At 38.1% G+C, this 21,107-nt stretch overlaps 1 protein-coding gene across 1 annotated transcript in view; it reads left to right on the top strand.

The window, feature by feature from the left end:
* Positions 1-21,107, top strand: part of LOC121912918 (ectonucleotide pyrophosphatase/phosphodiesterase family member 2) — a 73,276-nt gene that overhangs the window by 8,714 nt on the left and 43,455 nt on the right. Inside the window, exons 4-19 of the mRNA XM_042435470.1 lie at positions 1,171-1,296; positions 1,392-1,452; positions 2,745-2,842; positions 2,933-3,012; positions 3,219-3,338; positions 10,819-10,874; positions 12,226-12,291; positions 14,714-14,786; positions 14,895-15,003; positions 16,490-16,615; positions 16,697-16,728; positions 18,481-18,608; positions 18,962-19,040; positions 19,590-19,677; positions 20,155-20,330; positions 20,493-20,553. Of these exons, the coding sequence (XP_042291404.1) occupies positions 1,171-1,296; positions 1,392-1,452; positions 2,745-2,842; positions 2,933-3,012; positions 3,219-3,338; positions 10,819-10,874; positions 12,226-12,291; positions 14,714-14,786; positions 14,895-15,003; positions 16,490-16,615; positions 16,697-16,728; positions 18,481-18,608; positions 18,962-19,040; positions 19,590-19,677; positions 20,155-20,330; positions 20,493-20,553 (1,479 nt within the window). The remainder of the gene's footprint in view (positions 1-1,170; positions 1,297-1,391; positions 1,453-2,744; positions 2,843-2,932; positions 3,013-3,218; positions 3,339-10,818; positions 10,875-12,225; positions 12,292-14,713; positions 14,787-14,894; positions 15,004-16,489; positions 16,616-16,696; positions 16,729-18,480; positions 18,609-18,961; positions 19,041-19,589; positions 19,678-20,154; positions 20,331-20,492; positions 20,554-21,107) is intronic.

Here is a 21,107-nt window from a genome sequence, read left to right as displayed (position 1 = left end):
CAATGAAAACAGAGTTAGGTGTGCGAAACTTTGCAAAAATAGAGCCAATGCGAGCAGTTTTTCAAACAAGACATCTTTAGTAGGAAACACTGAAACAATCTGATGTTTGCTCGCTTGCTTGTTCTCATCGTGTCCAGTCAGGAACCGGTGTGGTTTTTCACCTTCAGGGAACATTTTTACATATATTCACCTCAAATTTTGTAACTTTGACCATGTTTAACACAAGCATCCAACATTATAACAGTATAAAAACAAAAGAAAACTGCAAAAAAGCATGATATGTATCATGTAAGTCTCATTTTGTGCACTGAATAATGCTGTTATGGATTTTGCCGTTGATGCAGTTTCTATAGGTGGTCCTCTTCTCTTCATCCGTCATCATCTGAGTGTTCATCACAGGTCATCCTGACAACCCTCCTCTATTACAGTCCAAAAAGAGAAAGCAGTGAAAGAGATCAGTACTTCTGAAAACAGAGGATTAAGTCAGGAAAGACCTCTAAAAGACAGAGGGAACACATGTAAAAACTTCCATGGAAAAGCTGAATCACTATTATGACATATTATATCATTCATTGATACACGGAAACTAAACACTCATTTACAGCTGCTACTGCTAAAAGATTAAGCAGTAGAGTTATACATTTACTATGAAATGTGTTTAGATTAGCAGTACTATAGTATATCCAGTGCTCCATAAGCTCAGTGTACACAACATGCTAAGTGCTTTCTGCTGGTGCTGCTCATATAACAGAGACAAAGGACAAGTACATCAGCTTGTCCCAGAGTTAGCCAAAAGGCAAAATTTTCATCTAAGTGATGATGATTTTCATCTGATGCTAATTCAGATCTTGGCCTGGTGAAGAGAGTGCAACTGCAATTTCATCTTGAAAACATTAAGCAAACAACACTGGGGCATTTTCCAGAACAGAAAATCTTTCCAAATGAATTCTACAACCATGAGCTACTTTTGACTAGATTTATGAGGTCTGGATAGTTTATAATCAGATAATTCGTTACAGACTGTGTGAACCTGAGATTTAGTTTGTCATAATTCAATGTATTTATTTGTGACATTTTAAAACGAGTCGTAGCCATGCTGTGAGTTATTTTAAAGCGGTGTGGTTACTGTAATTTACTGATATTTAATTTTCCTTTTTCCTTGTGTCTCAGCGGGAGGTTTCGAGTGCACACAGGATCGCTGCGGAGAGACGAGGGATGATGAGCACGCCTGCCACTGCTCAGAGGACTGCGTGGAGAGAGGAGACTGCTGCTCCAACTACAAGTCGCTCTGCAAAGGTACACATTATGACGTCGCTTCTCGTTAACGTTGACATTTAGAAATGGGCATGTAAGTAGGTGATGATTACTCTCTGCTGTGGTTTTCCTCTGAGGTGAGACTTCATGGGTGCAAGGAGACTGTGAGGAGATCAAGAGCGCCGAGTGTCCCGCAGGGTGAGTCTGAAACTGATGTTTCACACCATGTGAAAAAAGTCGTATGAAGCCTTTTGTTGCTCCAGAGGGAGCTGTGTGAAATCTGATAAATTGCCTCAAGTGATGTTTAAAAGTTTTTTAAAAAATGAAAAAATCAGAGGGTGTGGAGTTAGAAAGAAGTGAGGTTGCCAGACATCTGTAGCTCTTCATCTCTGCTGGAGGCTAACAGCTCCAGGCTATTAGCTGCCACAAGCTTCACATACCTGAATCTACACAGTCAAGTGCATTTGCAGATTGGCAGTTAAATTTATTATATTTTTTTGGCCACTAAAACTGTTATTTTTGGAAGTTATGTAACAATTCATAATGCTGTGACTGACTTTTTATTTACATAATTGGTTGCTTCTAATTGGACGGCACTACAGAAGTTTCCTAGAAACACATTACATTACACATTACCTGCTAAGATATTTCTTAAAGCACCTATAATTAATATTTTTTATAACACCAATGTTATCAGTGACTCTGCAGCTCCTCTCGGCTTTACGGAGCTTTATAGTGAGTTTCAGCTCATTGTTTATCTGTCCAGCTGCAACTTTACTGTTCTGGTTCACTCTCAGCGCTCTCATAGCATCGTTATTAGAGAAAAAGCTCTACAAAGTCACTGTACACTACCTGCTCAGCACCAAACAGCAAATAGACACAGTTAGCTGTAGACTAGCTGGTGAACATAGTGGAGCATTTAGCAGCTAAAGATCCAGATATTTCCCTCAGGAGTTGGTAGAGAGCAAAAACAGAGCTAAAAGAGAGTGAATATTGGACTTACATTCACCAAGTGGACAGAAACACGACTCCACATGAATGATAATGTTGCTCCGTAACTGCTGGATGTGGAAATAAACTACTGTTTGCTAACAAGTTCAACATGTCAACTGAAAAGCTGATGATATGTCAGAGATGTGTTCACTACTTGTTCCTGCTGAAAACTAGCAGACAAAACATCAGTTAATGCAGGTTTAAGTTTAAATGGTGCAACCCAATTACATAAATAACTAGTTTGGTACTTATTATTACTCACTGAGACTTAACACAATCTTAGAGATGGTTTTATGATTAGCTGGTGCAGCTCTTTCCTGGTCTTCACTCCAAAGTTTTAGTGCCATGTAGGAGGAAGACTCCAGTTTGATGATGTTCTCAGTGACAAGTTTTAAGAACTATGAAATTATAAATCTTAAAATAAAATAAATATAAAATTTTGATACTCCAAAACTGCTTTTGGTGAATTTTGTCCTTGTCATCCTCGTCCCCCTCAGCTTCATCCGTCCTCCCCTCATCATGCTGTCTGTTGACGGGTTCAGAGCCTCCTACCTGAAGAAGGGCAAATCTGTAATCCCCAACATACATAAACTCAGTACGTCTGTCCTCAGTTCTTCTTTTCTGATCTAAGTGCCTAAAATATGTCTTGTGGAGTTTAATACTGAAAGGTTTTGTTTCCTCTCAGGATCATGTGGTACGTCGTCACCCTACATGCGACCCGTCTACCCATCAAAGACCTTCCCAAATTTATATACTCTAGCCACAGTAAGTCACCCTGCATAGTGTCTGAATGTCTCATGTAGTTCCAGAACGTACAGTAAAGCAGGGTTAATATGTACTCAATTTACACAGGAGACATTTGTAGGCTATGTAAATACACATGTTTGCCAATATCCATGTTCAAAAGGTCTGTACAGCCTGTTACTGTTGTGATGCTGCTGCAGGACATTAACTGTGGGATCTCTCTCCAGGGTCTTTACCCAGAGTCTCACGGGATTGTGGGGAACACCATGCATGACCCGGTGTTTAACGCCACCTTCAGCCTGCGCACCAGAGAGAAACTGAACCACCGCTGGTGGGGCGGGCAGCCTGTGAGTAAACTGCAGACATCCAGAGGAGGCTTGTGAATGTACTGGAACCGGTTCAAAATCACAGGTTGTCTAAACAAACCTGAGTGATAGAAGGTTGAGCTGATAAGCGATCAGGATCACTGTAGGTTTTCACAAAACAGAAGCTTTCAAGCAAAATCTAGCTGCTTCCTAAAGGCCCAGTGAGAAAGCTTCTCTCAATAAACATCTTTCAGAAAATGAATTTATTTCCAATTTACCCAGAATCAGATTTAAGATTGATATTGTTTAGCTTAGCATAAATCCTAGAGCAGGTGGAACTGCTAACCTGTTTCCATCAAAAGTGAACAAACTACATTCCAACAACTCCAAAGCTAACTTATTTACACTTTGTATATTGTGTATTTTAACTGTAAGGACTGTAGAAGGAGATATTAAGGTTTCTGGATTACTTAGTGTTATGTAGATGTTTGCAGTTACTACATCCTGCCAGGTTTTACCACTGTCCTAAATCTGAACAAATCACACTTGACTAGCTTGTTAACTACAGTAACAGGATCCAACATGTAAATAAGACTGTCTCTTATGGATAAGCTAGCAGTTTTTCTCTGTTTCTAGTCAGGATTTGCAGCAATTAAACTGATTAAATAATGTATATTGCCAAAAGGATAGAAAACAGCTAGCTAAAATGCACGATTGTTGAATTATGGCTGTAACTGCTATTTGCACTCACTATGGTGACACTATAGGAATCATCATTGTATCCCCAACATTCATATTCATTTTTAGCAGGTTTTGACACTGTATTCACACTACAAAACTGTTAGTATATTACCTGGCTGGTGAGAAGGCCCAAAGATCTTGAAAAACAACAAAAAAATAAGTACTATACTTTGTTTTCTCTTTGTGAAGTTTAATCAGAGTGCATATCGCGTGATTCCTATTTGTGCATTGTACAGTATTGGTTTAAGGTCAATTTCCATATATTCAGATATTCCTTTTTTGGAATTCCTAATCTGGAAATTGTTCTCTTAATATATTTGCTACAGCACTATTGTTTTGTTGAGAGAAGCCTTTTGTGTGTCAACATGTGTCAACATAGAAAGGAAAGAGATCATTTGAGCCTATCAAATACCATCCTGGTTTTCTGGTGTTGCTCTGCTCCGTGAGACCTTTGAAATCAGCTGTTGGTGTTCTAGTTGTAGTTGTGTCTGTGCTCAGCATCTGTAAAGAGGAAGTAGTTGCTCTGCACGCTTTGCTGCTGCATCTGCTCTTGCATTTCCTGTTGAGACAGAGTCTGTGTTATTTGTGTGCACCTCGCAGTTGCATATTGCCAGCTGTTCGGGTAACATTACAGCATCCAGCAAATCTGCTATCAGTTGTCCCTGTTGTTGTCAGAAACTGTTTGTTTTTCCACAATGTCCCAAAATCATGGACCACCCCAAAAGCATGCCTACTATCTGTAAAAATAGTGGTTGTTTTCCCTTCTGCCAATTTGCATGTTTCTATCACTGCTTCCAATTCTGCTGCTTGTGCAGGGAAGTGTGTGAGGAGTGGTTCTGCTTTCACTGTCTCATGTTGTGTTACTACAGCATAACCCGCTATTTTTACCACAGCGTTTTGATCTATGGATGCTGATCAACTCTACATTAACCAGTGGTATGTCTTTGAGGACTGGCTTTTGGGCTGATCATTTCATTTGTTGTTCAAGTGTTGCAGGGTTAGGCACAGTACATCGTTTAACAGCAATGTTAGATACTTCCAACAACATTGCATGATATACCAGCCATCTAGATGCAGAAAGTTGAGCTCCAACGGAACGATTGACACAGAATCTGGTACCAATAGTGTCAAGTTTTGATAACCTACCAAACATACCTCCTCTGGAAGCCATAATGGCTTTTTCTGCAGCTGCTATTGCTCAGATTGAGGCCCTGCAGCCACTGAGTCTAATCTTGATGAGAGTCTCCATGCTCTTGTAGTAGCACAAGTCACATGTGGCCATTTTTCTCATCAACAGTCTGTTTGAACGGTTTAGTCTTGTCTTGTAGCCCTAATGTTGGTTTATTTTGTAGAGCTATTTTAAGTCTGTAAAAGTCCAAGTCACTTTCTGATGTGCGGTCGGTCCTCTACCATGAATCATGCTGCTAACTGGTGCCGTATGAGGTCATTAGTAGAAATGACATCACCTGCTTCTTTGTTTGTTTGGAGTATTTTGGATACGTAGCTGCTACATGTTCCACAGATAAGGATTTACCTTGTTCTGTGATCACCTGTCGCTACACCAATTATAATTTGCTCAGACTAGCTTGGTGACCATTATCATATCATTTTATATGTTGCAACAATGTTCTTGTATTATTTTCACAGGCATCTTTTGCTGATTAGCAGATCATTAAGTCATCAATCATACTGTAAGAGAGCGCTCCCCCCATAGCAAACTTAACCCTGCCTGGTTTTCTTTCAATGCTGCAGAGAACATTGCTGGACTTTCACAATAACCCTGAGCTAATCTAGTCCAGGTGTACGTTTTGTACAAATCTGTTTATTCATCTCAGGAAATACTGGTGTTCTGACTGGTGAGGTTTCACATGTGACAATAATTCCTGCTTTCAAGAGTGAGTTAAAAACTGGTGTTGTACCCTCTCTTCTGGTTTCAATGTGATATTGATCTTTACATGGTCTGTATTCTGATTTTGGATACAATTTCAATTGGTTGCGCGTGCTTAATCAGACTAACATCATATTTACTTTTAGCCCAGAGAGTCGTAGGAATATCTGTCAGCTCTGGGGAGTCAGCTGTTAATTGAACCATGGTTGTTGTTTTACCGTGAAGGCCTTCCGGTTATAAGTGTACAAGTCTTTTACCCATGAATATCATACCACACGCTGTTCTTCATGCTTTAGAGGTTTACTGTAATCTGGGTTTTCCCTACTGCTGTGTTTCAGTATTAGCCTCACCAGGTGGTCTTAGGTTTTCCCACTACTTTGTTTTACTCTCTTTTTTTCTTCAGGGAGATGTGTAGTGTTGTGTCTTAGTTCTTCTGCTCCTGTGTCTTGTGTCTCATCTGTCCAATACGACCTCTTACTCAATTTAAACCATTCTTTGTCTTTCCTGAACCACTCTAGCTCAGTCTCATCTTATTCATAAGAAATGTGTGTAGTACAGTATGAGTTTATCTGCTTTATGTACTGCACTTCCTGTTTCTGCATGTCTGTGTCTGTTTCAAACAGTTCTGAGGTAATCTGACCTGGGCCCTGAGAGTTGCAGGTCCTGTTGGTACATGTACAGTGGCGTGCCACGCCCCAGTTGCACATATTGACCTGGGAACCCTGATACTCTGGTGACTAACCCTTTTCCCCTATCCCCATCTTCTGTGATTACAGACAGCGGGGTGGTGTACTATTCTTTTGCTGCAATGCTTGTTGCTCTCATAGTGTGAATGTACCCACTAGGGGTGTGCCCGAATACAAATACATTATTAAATAAAGCACAAATAGTGGGTTTTATACGAATATTTGTTTCATACAAATATTTTTATTTTTATTTGTTTTTGGGAAGAAAAAGAAAACATGTCAAATACCAGTTTGCAGGTCGGTTACATTGTTATCTCAGTGTCTCTCCTCTGCTCTGCTGTTACATCTATCAGGGGTAAGTCCCAACGGACTCTCCATAACCTGTTGTTCCCCTTTTCCTTTCAGCAAAGTTAGGTCGTAAAAGATAGGCAATAAATGAAAAGTGCAAAGCAAGAATCACCTTTGAAGTTCTTCTACATGTTACGTGGTGTACTGTCTCTGTGTTATGGGTGTATAAATAGATAGAGGTCTGCCTGCAATGAGGTGATGAGTAAAGTTTTAGCTCAGTAATCAGCGCAGTCGTCTATGATCTGGGAGACTCCAGTTCGAGACCTGGTGTGGGGACCTCCTTCATAAGGTAGTTTATTCATGAAGACTTATTGTAACACTTTAATTTTCTAAAATTAAAAGCCTTAAAAAAAAACAAAAACAGGATTTTTAAGCCTCTTTCCACTTTTATTCGAATACAAATACAAATACAAATAATTTTGCTGCCTCAACAAATACAGATACAAATACAAATACTGGACCCTCTGCACATCCCTAGTACCCACCACTCAATTTTTAAAGATTTGGAAATTCAGCCAGCTTTATAGCAGAAATAGTAGTCCCAAAAGTTACCAGAAATGTAATATTTTTGCCTGCAACCTTGCAGGGTCATTTCAGGTGTCAACCTCACAAGCACTTATCTTTGCCATATTGAGCACTTCTTTATATCTACTACATGTGTGTGCTTGCTTCATTTGGCTATCTCTGTGCTCACTGTTCTAGGATCATATAACATGACCTAAACCTGTCATTTTGCTAACTGTCACACTCTTATCTGTGCACTGTGTCACAACATGATGACAAGAGTGACTGAATCTCTTTTCATCTTTGTCTTGTTCTGGTAAAGGAACAGTGTACTATTCTCTGACAGTATTTTCACCATCTCCGATTTCTACCAGCTGGAGTCAAATCACATCTATTAATTAATTAATTAGTAGTGCCAGTGTGGGCATACATCTTTCTGTATCACAATCAATGTCTCTTTACTTCAGAATGTATCTAAAGCAGTCCTTCAGTGAAGTAGGATTTCAGATGTGTTCCCCATGGTGTCATCTTGGTTGTTTGTAGGTCTTGTGAGACCACTGTTTCCATCTTCAAGTGGGTTTGGCAGTTCTTCGCCCACTCATATCATATCTCTGTGAACACACTGTGTTTGGAGGATCACATTGTTGGCGTATCTGTCATCAGGAGGGAGAATACCCTCCACCATTGGGAAGATACCACCCTTCTCCTGACCTGTGTCTCCCTCTGGATCTGTGGGATAAGGAACAACGTGTGTCTTGTTTCTAGTGTGCATATATAGCGGTCTTCGCCCTGGACTGATCTGCACTGGAGGTGCTGTGGTGAGGTCAGGGCAGCTGCCAGGACCATTCTTGGGTTGTGGTCTTCTTCTCCTCGGTGGTTGTTTTGTAGCTGGAGATGGCCGTGTTCCAGTCGGGTTCCCACTAAGCTGTTTTGAGACGCTACACAGATCTTAAGCCATCCCTGCTCAACATAATATATTCACTCTAGGGAAACATGACATAACTTTTGGAAGTAATCAAAAAGGAAATGAAAACGACCTCTGCTGCTGTTGTGTGTGTGTGTGTTTCCCACGACTCCACCTCCAGATTCGGGTGTCTTGACTTCGTCTATACTGGAGACACACACGCACTAACAAAAGCAAACATCCGGTGACAACATAGCAAACCGACTGAATAGCATTATATTTAACAAACCGTCAAGAACACAAACAATTCAACTCAAACATCAGCCAATCTCTTTCCTCTTTTCCCATGTCTTGAGCCAAAGCCTCCATTTGACAGAAAACCAGACCTTTTTACTCAAGATTCAAATTTGCTATGAGCAGGGTTGGACCTTTTTCTTCTTCACACAGGCAGTTTTTCTGAATATTTACTGCTCTCTCTCTCTGTGCTGAAAGCAGCTCAGCTTCCTGTTGTTTTTTTTTAAAACTGCAGCTTTCTGCTGCAACTCTGTCCTCTTAAATCAAGGCAGACTTGCACTAGCTTATTTTATTATATTCTCTTAACTCTTTAATAACTATTTTAATCATATTTATATTTATATCATTTTATAATGTGTTTCTTTTGCACTTTGTCTTAAATACTTTTAATATTTTAGTAAAGCACATTAAATTGCCTTGTTGTTGTTGTTGTTGTTGTTGTTTTACAATGGATATTTTACATTTAAATTTCAGATCATCATCCTTATGTTTTAAACTCTATTTTTATTCTACTGTATCACTTTGTCTTCCATACACAGACAGACTACTTTTGCTTGTTTTCACCTTCTATATATTGGACAAGTTGTCGGCTTTTCCCTCTTCTCTGGTTTCCTTAGTTAACAGATCTTTCTCATATTATAAATGTTGTTTCTTCAACATTTCTTGCAATTTATTTTCTGCATTTTCCTGTTTTTTTTATTGATTTTTTTATTTTTCCCCCTTTTCCTTCTTAAACTTCACTTTTTATTTTATTTTTTCTTTTCTTTCTTTCTTTTTTTTATGACGTCTGATCTACGACATGTCTCAACTTCACAGCTTGATCTTTTCCAAATGATTATCTTTTTAAGAAATAACAAATAATTTAAGAATCACAAGTCTGTTTCTCTCTGACTGATCTTCTCTACATCAGCTTTATTTCTCCTCTTCCTCTGGGATCCTCACTACGGCGTTTGACTGAATTAGTAATTTCAGTACATCGTCACCTCGAAAGCAAACCCGTCTACTCTATCCTGACCTTGTTTCCTTCTCGTTTAAAATAATTCAAGAACAATCACAGAATTCACTTTACTTCGTCTTTTTAAACACAATTCAGGATTTACTGGCTGCCCCTTATCCTTCTCCAACCATCTGTTTGCTATCACAGATCATTAGATTGATAGAGCGGCCATTTTTTCTTACCAGACAATACGTTATGTGAATTCCTTACGTTTCTCTGAGATCCAGCGTCAGACTCAACAGCCTCCAGCACTCCGTCTTCTCACCGTTTTGATGGGAGGATACAGAGTTTGTCAGTCGATCCAAGACCAGCTGTCTGTGCACAGTTTTCCCCTTTGGAAATTTAAGATGAATTCACAGAGAGCAAGTTGTCTTTCAGAGTTTTATTGCGATATCCAGAGTACACGTTTGCAGATGCGGATCTCCCAGTTTGCTAAACTGAAAGAGATTCTGTATACAAATCAAAAATCGTGTTTTTACATGCAGGTGTGTTGTCACAGAACATACTATATTCGTCATCCTAACAGGTGTCTTTTAATTATTATTCCTTTTCTTCCTTTGGGAATTTTCTTCTCTGCCTGTTTACTGAGAAATAGAAGCTGAAGGCCGAATCTTACAGCTCGCTTTTGTTAACTTATCAACACCTGTTGGGAACCGACTAACAGACTATTATGTTGTATTGTTCACTTGTTTTAAGACAGTATAACAGTAAACAATATAACATAAAATAAAGACAATAAAAATAAGAGTATAAGCTTTCATTTAATAAAATTAATTGATTTCTTTTGTATTAAAAGCAAAAACAGTATTCAATGACAATTAGTATGTAGTAGGGGTGTGTCCGAATACAAATACGTTATTCGTCTAAAGCACAAATAGTGTTTTGTTTCATACAAATATTTTTAAAATTATTTGTTTTCACTTCATGAACACTTATTGTAATACTTTCATTTTCCAAAATTAAAAGCGTAATAAAAACAAAAACAGGATTTTTAAACCTCTTTCCACTTTTATTTGAATATAAATACAAATAATTTTGCTGCCTCAACAAATACAGATACAAATACAAATACTGGACCCTCTGCACATCCCTCGTATAGTAAATGTACACAATATATGAGCTGCAGTAGAATATCAACCTTTTTGTTTTCTGTGTTACAGATCTGGATCACAGCAGAAGAACAAGGAGTGAAAGCAGCCACTTTCTTCTGGCCTTGGTACTTAAGTTAGTACTGGAATATTTTTCAATAGCTTCAGACTATGAACTGAACACTGAACTGGTAACTTAAAACAAACCTCTTAAAGACTTATTATTGCTTATTAATGGAGCCACATATATATTTTATAATCTTAATTTTAAAATCTTAACATTACAAATAATATATATGCTTCCAGATTATCATTTTGATTAGTGGAAATGTGTGATGATTGCTGTTGTCATCTTGGAAGACATCTGGTACAATTTTAGGGCAACTGCCAGACAAATTTAGCTAAGATAGCGACTGAATTAAATTTGAGCAACTCAAATACGGTAGCGTTAAAGCTAAAGAGCTAAACGTCTTCTTTAAATTCACTTCATGAGCCTTTAAAACAGCCAAATAAGAAGATATTTGAATTCAAAGCCAAAACCTTGAGCCATGTTTAAATTGATAAAGACAAACTCAGTTTGTACAGATGCAGTTTTCAGGCCATTCAAGCATTTCAGGCTGGTTTTTAAACTCTGAAATGCCAAAAAAATTTAAATTCCCTTCAGATATACACCAAGGCTGTGGCTGATCATTCTTGTTTTTTACAGATTTTAACTAAAGTTGGTTGTGCAGACAGATTGATTTCAGATGACATTTGCGTTTCCATGACCTAATGTTCACGAGGGCAGCAGAGGCTGAGCATTCGTCACATCCTCAGACTGACAGACAATAGAACTAAACACATGTTAACACACACACACACACACAAGACAATACTCTCACACACACACACATACACACACACACTCACACACAACAGAGGCCATTGAAAGCTGAAAGCGTCCCGAAACACCAGCTTGTTGAGTCACTGAGCTCTTCTGATTAGAATTCATGACCAAGAGCCTCATGTAACCAGAACAACAACAAAAAAACATAAAAAAGAGTTAAAATCAAGTATTTTCAGAAAGAAAACTAGACGGCAAAGTGGTAAAAGACAGATTTTAGACTGGTTTTATATATATTGATACTGATTTTAATGTGTTTCCAGTTATTTGACATATAAGAACAGTTTATTCTTTTAACTCTGTGAAGAAACTTTGGTCTCTTTCATTTGTGTCATGCAGCACATATTTTTTAAACTTGATACTGTAATGGGAAATTGCTGATCACTCAATAAACACACAAAGAGAGCATTGTTAGGTCAGAAGTATAATGCATACCACCTAGCTGAACATTCATTTCCAGCGGACAGTACATAAGCACCAAGTAGCATCACAAAATAACATTACTACTATATTAAATTAAGGACAAACCACACTATTCAGTTTTCTTCCACAACACCGTGCTTCTTAATCATTAATTTCCATGTTGTGTTTTTCAGGGTGATTCCTTTGGAAAGGAGGATTTTAACCATCCTGCGTTGGCTGCATTTGCCTGATGCTGAGAGGTGAGTCCTGCTGCTCTCAAAACTTTGGTTTTTGACTTGAAGAAAGAGAGAAATGTGTTTTTTTTTGTTTTTTTTAAAACAATCAACGTCTTGTAATCATGTCTAATGGCAGACATTATGACTTAATGGCAGTTAATGGCTGGAAAAGCACAGGTGGAACTAATAACAATAACGAGGGCTCAGTTCCACTGAAGTGTCCAGTAAATTGTGGCGGTGAGCCAACATACACAACACCAGGACTCTGGAGGAAGGAAAGCTTAATTATCCGGTTATTGTTAATGTTATTATGTTAATTATCTATCTATCTCTTATATTATTGTTATTCCAGGCTACAGTACATTTCCTCCAGCTTTGCTTTGTGGGTAACTTTATTACACTGCATCACAAAAATATGCTGAAGTTTAATGATAATATATATGGAATAATAAATAAATTTGACCTTTTTTACACTTTTAAATAATTTGGTTTCAAGTTTGAAATCTATCTGATTACCAGTAATGATATCAGATAAATAAGAAGTTTAACACAGTTATCTAAACATCTTACTTGGGAGTTAAAGCGTCAACACACCTGAAATGTTCCTTATTTTTAGTCCGTTGCATGTTTAAAGAGGACATATTCTGCACATTTCCAGGTCTATATTTTTAATCTGGGGCTCTACTGGAATATCTTTAATTTCCAAAGGGCGCAGACTAGAAAAATCATAATATCCAGCCATCTTTTTCTTTTCATAACTTCATCACATCGATGGCCAAAGCACAAAACCTCCTATCTGCAGAATTTTCTGATTGGCGGATTTCACTTTGGATGATGAGAACAAGGAAGGCTGCTCATATTCAGTCTGTCTGTGAGATAAAATTAAAAGAACATAATCCACCTCCCCTTTTTTCCTGTTTTCCCCGTTCCCCTAACCCGTTTTCCTCATCAAAGATTAACGTTGCTGAATAGTTTCTTCTTTCCTGTCAAGTTGATAACTACAGTTTTTCGTTTTGTTGCGCTGCTCGACATAATGAGCTCAGGATTTATCAGGACACAGAATATTAATTAACATTAGATCCTGACCATTCCTGTCGGCGTTTTAAATAATTAAGTTATGCTGCTGTGCCTCGTGTGTCAATGCACACAGCGTCTCTCAATGGGGAGATCGCTGCATATAACTCTATATTTGTTATATATATACAGTACTGTGCAAAAGTTTTAGGCAGCCTAGATGTTTAGATTCTTATCCATTGTGCAATACCATCAGGGAGGTGTCTGATCGGTCCCAAATTTATTCATGACTTGACAATGACCCCGAGCGTACAGCTAGAGTCATAAACAACTATTCTCAACAAGAAGAAGAAGAAGAAGGCTGCTCATATTCAGTCTGTCTGTGAGATAATCCCGCCCTTCGTTGTGACAGAAAAGTCACACAACAAAACAAAAACACAACACAGAGTCTCTGGATGTGTAGAGAGGCTACAGCACGAGTGAGTTACACAATCACTGAACATTCATTTCCAGCGGACGAGGAAGCAAATACACTGAATTTAAGGAATTCTGACCCTCGTATACTACAATGTAGTAACTATTACATTTACTACATCTTTTTACCTGAAAACAAACTTAATTTTATTTTTAATTTAATTTTAATTATTAACTTAATTTAGAGCATTGTTTTGTAGAACCTCTTCCAACTTGCACCAAGTGCAAAAGCTCCTATCTGCACTTTACGATGCATTAATATCTATAACACATAATATAATAATATAGTCCAAAAACAGTGTATTATGTGTTGGGTATCCTTAACAAATAGCATTCTACAAGAAAACAAGTTTTTTTTTTAGTTTTCTCAAAAAAGTGCATTTTTCAGATCGGAGGTTTTGCTCTTCATTCATCGATATGAACCTACGAGCAGGATTTGTGACTTTACAACTAGTTTGGAGCCAATCGTGGTCCAGTATGCAACTTACACAAGTGTGATGTGGGAACATGAAGCCTCCAGTGCACAAACACTGAGAACAAACTTCTCAGTGAAGGAGGAGACATCTGGTGTCCAGCAGTTCAACTTTTGAAATGAACAATATTTACATAATCATAGATTCTGGATTTTTGCAGGGGGAAGAAGGAGATCAGAGTATTTTTATACGTCTTAATACATGTCTTGAGGGGAATTTAAAAGATAATTGTTGTTCTTACATGGAGTGTAAGTGGTCTTATATTTATATTGGAGTGTCAGTGTCTGTTGAAGATAAAGTATTCTGAGTGTAGAGCAGATGCGGGGTCAGTGAAGGGGTCAATGGGCTGATAAGTGTATTTATAGTGTAGTGAGGCAGCAGGTGATGTGTTTCTTAGTTTCAGTGAGTTGATAAAAGAAGCCAAGCGATGGGTTTTATCTTTTATCATGCTTAAAAAGTTTTTCCTGTGTCTGCTGTGTTTCCAGGCCGTATGTTTACGCCGTCCACTCAGAGCAGCCTGACACCTTCGGACATCGACTAGGACCGCTCAGCAGCGAGGTGAGTGTGAGACGGGAGTTTCAAGTATCACGTCATTACATTTTTAAAACTGTCAGTCACCTCAGTGCATTTATTTTTGTGTTTTATCCTGTTTGGTTCTGTGTTTAGCTGGACAACCCGCTGAGGGACATCGATAACATCATCGGTCAGCTGATGAACGGTCTGAAGCAGATGAACCTGCATCGCTGTGTCAATGTCATCATCGTAGGAGACCACGGTACGAGCCCGGTATCACCTTCACAGCTGGCGAGACTCAAATACAGACAATCCCCAAAAAACAGACTCATTGTATTGCTCTACCATGTCTGGGAAGTTTTTAAAATACATTTAAATACAATCAGGTTTCAAAAAACCTTCCCAAATTACAAAAAGACATACTTTAACATGTCTCCAATATAATGAACACTGCTTGCTCATACCTTTAATCTATTTAATGTCAAACTTTATTCCTGTGTCTATATGTTTATTTACATTTTACATAATAATATCTGCACAAAGTCCTCCCGTCTTGACTATTGCAATTCACTGTTCACAGCCCTGAGTTGTTCTTCTGTGTCTCGTCTCCAGTTGGTCCAAAATGCGGCAGCCAGACCGTTAACTAATACACAGTGTAGGGCACACGTCTCACCTGTGTTGGCCAACCTACATTGGTTACCAATAGATTGTAGAATTGATTTTAAAATTCTTTTAATTACCTATAAGGCACTACACAGACTGGCCCCAACCTATATATCTGAATTACTGTGTCCCCTGACCACGGTGAGATCACTGAGGTCTGCTGATCAGTACCGTCCGGCTGTGTGACCAAGGGTGACCGTGCTTTCGCGGTTGTGGCCCCCCTACCCCCCCTCTGGAACCACCTTCCTTTAGTAATAAAAAATGCAGAGTCAGTCAACAGTTTTAAGAAGCTCTTCAAAACTCACCTGTTTCGTAAGCACTTTATTGCGTAATATCTGATCACTCTCTGTGATCTGTGTTGCTTTCACTGTTTTTATTGTTGTATCTGACTTCTGTGTCGTTATTATGCTTTTATTGTTTTTACATTGATATTATGTGTTGTTACACTTTTTATTTATTCTTATTTTTATTCTATTTTATTTTTCTCTGGTTTTTATTTTCATTGTAAAGCACCTTGTAACTCTGGTTTTGAAAGGTGCTTTATAAATAAAGTTAACTTACTTACTTACTTACAAATGGTAATAACTGCATTCCCCTTTCGATCCATATTCTTTATATGTTTCAGCATATTTTGCAAGTTTTTGTAAATCTGCATGTTTTTTTTTTACCTCTCTGGGTGATCTATTCTATCTATTCTACCTACCTATTATATATACTATACTTATTGTAAATACTTTATACCTAGAAGGCAATCCAGTCATCTGATTGACATTACAGTCAGTTTTTATTGGAACTACTTTCTACCAAAGAAATAGTGTTGAGATTCTCTAAGTGGGACGATGTTTCTCTATGTTACTGTTAAGTTCAGGCTCAAATTTTTTATTTTTCTACACTTTGAGGAGCACAAACAAAGTCACACCCACCTACTGTATATTCAGAGTAAGTTTCAGAGGCAGATATGTCAAAATATTGGTATTTAAATCCAAAACTCTCAGCGTGAACAGAAAAGAAGATGAGAAAACGTGTTACTTTTAGGTGAACTGACCCTTTCAATAACAGTAAACGCCTTCGCTTCTGTCTCTCAGGTATGGAGGAGGCCCACTGTGACAGGACAGAGTTTCTCAGCAGCTACCCGCTCAACATAGACGAGATCACGCTGATCCCCGGCTCGCTGGGCAGAATACGACCCCGCGACCCCAAATCCACCACATGTAAGATGATGATTACTGGTTTTAAGAGAAGACCACATCAGCTGTCAAATCATCTTAACTTGATGTTTTCTCCTTTTCCAGATGACCCCAAAGTTGTGGTTGCAAACCTCACTGTAAGTATCATAATACAACAAACTCAGTCGACTGTTTTTCCTGTAATTTCTCAAACTGGCCAGTGTTGCCTGTGTTTGTCTGTGTGGGAGAGAGAGAGAGAGAGAGAGAGAGAGGGAGGCTCTGTTTACACCTGGCATTAACATGCGTCTTGGGTGATCCAATCACAAGTGGACAGCTCTAAATACGTCTGTTTACACCTGGTATTAACATGCATCTCGAGTGCCCACTTGTGATCGGATTTCACTTCCGTGCTCTACGTGCAAATAAACACATACATCATTTCTGTTTGCAAAGACCAAATAAGTTGTTGTTTTTAACGTGTGGGAGGAGCGGGGGTCAGTGTACCCTCCGTCCAACACTGTGTTCAACTTGTTTGATAACAGGATAAACAAATGTACAATGCATTGTGTCCCCACACGAAAATCATATCGACGGCCGAAGAGCAAAACCTCCGATCTGAAAAATGCGCTTTTTTGAGAAAACTAAAAAAAACTTGTTTTCTTGCAGAATGCTATTTATTAAGGATACCCAATACATAAAACACTGTTTTTGGACTATATTATTATATTATGTGTTATAGATATTAATGCATCGTAAAGTGCAGATAGGAGCTTTTGCATTTGGTGCAAGTTGGAAGAGGTTCTACAAAACGATGCTCTAAATTAAGTTAATAATATAAATTAAATTAAAAATAAAATTAAGTTTGTTTTCAGGTAAAAAGATGTAATAAATGTAATAGTTACTACATTGTAGTATACTAGGGTCAGAATTCCTTAAATTCAGTGTGTTTGCTTCCTCGTCCGCTGGAAATGAATGTTCAGTGATTGTGTAACTCACTCGTGCTGTAGCCTCTCTACACATCCAGAGTCTCTGTGTTGTGTTTTTGTTTTGTTGTGTGACTTTTCTGTCACAACGAAGGGCGGGATTATCTCACAGACAGACTGAATATGAGCAGCCTTCTTCTTCTTCTTCTTCTTGAGAATAGTTGTTTATGACTCTAGCTGTACGCTCGGGGTCATTGTCAAGTCATGAATAAATTTGGGACCGATCAGACACCTCCCTGATGGTATTGCACAATGGATAAGAATCTAAACATCTAGGCTGCCTAAAACTTTTGCACAGTACTGTATATATATAACAAATATAGAGTTATATGCAGCGATCTCCCCATTGAGAGACGCTGTGTGCATTGACACACGAGGCACAGCAGCATAACTTAATTATTTAAAACGCCGACAGGAACGGTCAGGATCTAATGTTAATTAATATTCTGTGTCCTGATAAATCCTGAGCTCATTATGTCGAGCAGCGCAACAAAACGAAAAACTGTAGTTATCAACTTGACAGGAAAGAAGAAACTATTCAGCAACGTTAATCTTTGATGAGGAAAACGGGTTCGGGGAACGGGAAACAGGAAAAAACGGGAGGTGGATTATGTTCTTAAAACAGAAAAACAAAATAATGCATTTCTTTATCCTGTTATCAAACAAGTTGAACACAGGAGGCAGTAATTCAATTTCACAGTCCTTAAATGTGGTCCAGGACACATTGCGTTTACACTGTTAAATGAATGTGGCCCAGACCACCTCTGAATGTGGTCTGAGTGATCGGATCTCACACCTGTATTTAGAGCTGTCCACTTGTGATCGGATCACCCGAGACGGACCTTAATACCAGGTGTAAACAAGGCCAGAGAGAAAGTGAGAGAGAGAGAGAGGTCAGGTCATTCACCTCAATCTTTGTTGTTTCAGTGTAAAATGCCGACTCAGCACTTCAAGCCGTACCTGAAGCAAGATTTACCCAAGAGGCTTCACTACGCCAACAACCGCAGGATCGAGGACGTCCACCTGCTGATGGAGAGGAAGTGGCACATCGCCAGGTAGCCTCTTAAGAACTGACTCTGTTACAAGTGATGTTTCAATAATTATTACATATGTGTAATTACCATAAAGAAATACAACAGCCTCTGTTCTCCATATACAATAACTAAAATGGACTAAATAAAATAAAGAATATATAAAATAACGATAAAATAAACCAATAAGAACAGAGTATAAAGATATAACTCTACTGCTGAATATGCAGTACTCTGTACAGTGATAGACTCAGGTTGTTAAATGTAGTTTAAAAAAGGTTTTAAAAGGTTTTAAAAGTAAAAAATATTTTTGGTTAAAGACTGCGGTTTGATCATTAGAAAATATTTTTGAAATGATATTTTTGTACTTGTTTCAGGAAAATGCCAGAAAAATTGAGGACTCGGTGTGGATTCTTTGGTGACCACGGCTTCGACAACAAGATAACCAGCATGAGGGTACTGTGTTGTTTCACAGTTTCTTTAACATTATCATTATGCCTCTTTTTAGCTTCCGTATCATACTATACCAGCCTTATAATGTTTGCACTGTACTGTATATAATAACACACCCCTGTGTTTGCTAGATTATTGCATTTCACCTGATGTCTTTTTGAGATAAACCCAATAAAACCCCCAAAATTTTATTTACTCCCATTTCACTGTAGATGTTTTGAAACTCAACATATGGCTCCAGAACAAAATCAAAAGCGTATTTTAAAGGTTCCTCATGCTAACCACAATGATCTTTACTGAAAAACTAAAGTACCTGATAAACCCACACCATGTGACTCTTAAACAGGAAGTTAAAATGTTATTGTGCTGCAGAAATCACCACGACATCATCTGCAAACTGCTTCTGATGTATCACACAGCAACCTTTTAGTCCAGCTGCTGTTTAAGAACTAAAAGCATATTACAAAATCTATGCATTTTGCCACTGATTTACAAAAGTACTACACCTTTCTTTGTTTTAATGTGTACACTTCTCTTTTATCTTTCTGGCAGACGATCTTCATGGGCCATGGTCCGAGCTTTAAGTTCCAGAAAAAAGTGCCAGAGTTTGAAAATATAGAATTATACAACGTCATGTGTGGTGAGACTATTTTTTTGTGTTATTTTTTTTGTTTATTTTATGTTAATTTAATCATTTATGTTTAAATTCCTGTAATTTTGGTAGTAAAAAATATTTTGTAAACCAATTTTATAATATGATGATGGTTTTTTATCATTGATATACTGATTGGACAGGACCGCCAAACTGTTACAATTAGTATATCCTGCAAAACATTTTCATAGGATAAATTCTGAGCCACATATCCTAAAAAACATGTTTTTTGTAACATGTGGTTAAATAAATAGTTGCTGAAATTATGGTTTTAGTCTTTGTTTTGTGTAGTTTAATAAAAGAAATAAACAGTCTGCACGGTCAGTACATCAGTCATGTACTTCAGTTAATATGTATATATGAAACAATTGTGATGTTTTTCTCACAACAAGATGAAACCTGGTCGATTATTCCCCAACATTTACCGATTCAAAGATTTTTTTTTCGATCAACTCGCTGTCATAGACTTGTTAGGACTGAGACCGGCCCCAAACAATGGTACATACGGCAGCCTGAACGACATGCTGAAGGAGCCGCCGTACCAACCCACCATGCCAGAGGAAGTGACGCCTCCGTCTCCCGTGTCTGACTCTGGTCAGATCACTGTGACCCATGACCTCGGCTGCAGCTGCGACGATGAGGTCAGCAGAGGACTGTGACGTTGCAAAATATCTTTTTCTAACATCAGATAAGATTGAGCTGTACACTATTTGTACACTATTTACAGCTGGCTCCAATTAAATATTTGTCCACAAGGTGGCAGAAAAACATAAAAAAACATCTTGTGTGTTTTTCTGTCACAGAACAAAGTGGAGCAGATCATTGGAGGCTTTGGTCATGCACCAGATGGACTCTACAGCTACAGTAGGTTTCTTTTACACGTCAGTCTGTAAGGATGAATAACTTTGTATGTTAATGCTGCAACAGGAACACTGGACCACTGGACAGCTGTATGTCAGTGACCACTAAAGACAATCAATTCTTTGTCTAACTGCATGTTACTGCAGGGAGATTCTTCTAGACTGCACACTCATATTAAACCAAATGACTGACAGCCAAAGAGAAAAAATTACTTCTTTGCCTACAACCTGTTTAAAACATGTTAATTAAGTATTTGACCGTTATCTTAGAATTTTCCATCCTCATTAATTGTCACAGGTGACTTCTGGTTTAATGCAACTTTCTCCAACTTGTTAATTGATTTGTTGTTATTGCAGTGCTGAGGTGGTGTTCCAGTTTTCCACTTTTTTTCCCAGTTTCTATTGTTTTTAAAGCAGCTATATTTTTTATAATAACAATGTATTCACTGTCAGTGTGTAATGTGTAAGTCGTGGCTCGTAGTCATGAACGAACAGAGAATTATCAGTGACTCTGCAGCTCCTCTCGGCTTTACAGAGCTTTATAGTGAGTTACAGGTC

This window comes from Thunnus maccoyii, chromosome 15, assembly GCF_910596095.1.
Source record: "Thunnus maccoyii chromosome 15, fThuMac1.1, whole genome shotgun sequence".
NCBI lineage: Eukaryota > Metazoa > Chordata > Actinopteri > Scombriformes > Scombridae > Thunnus > Thunnus maccoyii.
The sequence above is the reverse complement of the archived record's forward strand: the minus strand, read 5'-3'. Positions and strand labels throughout refer to the sequence as shown.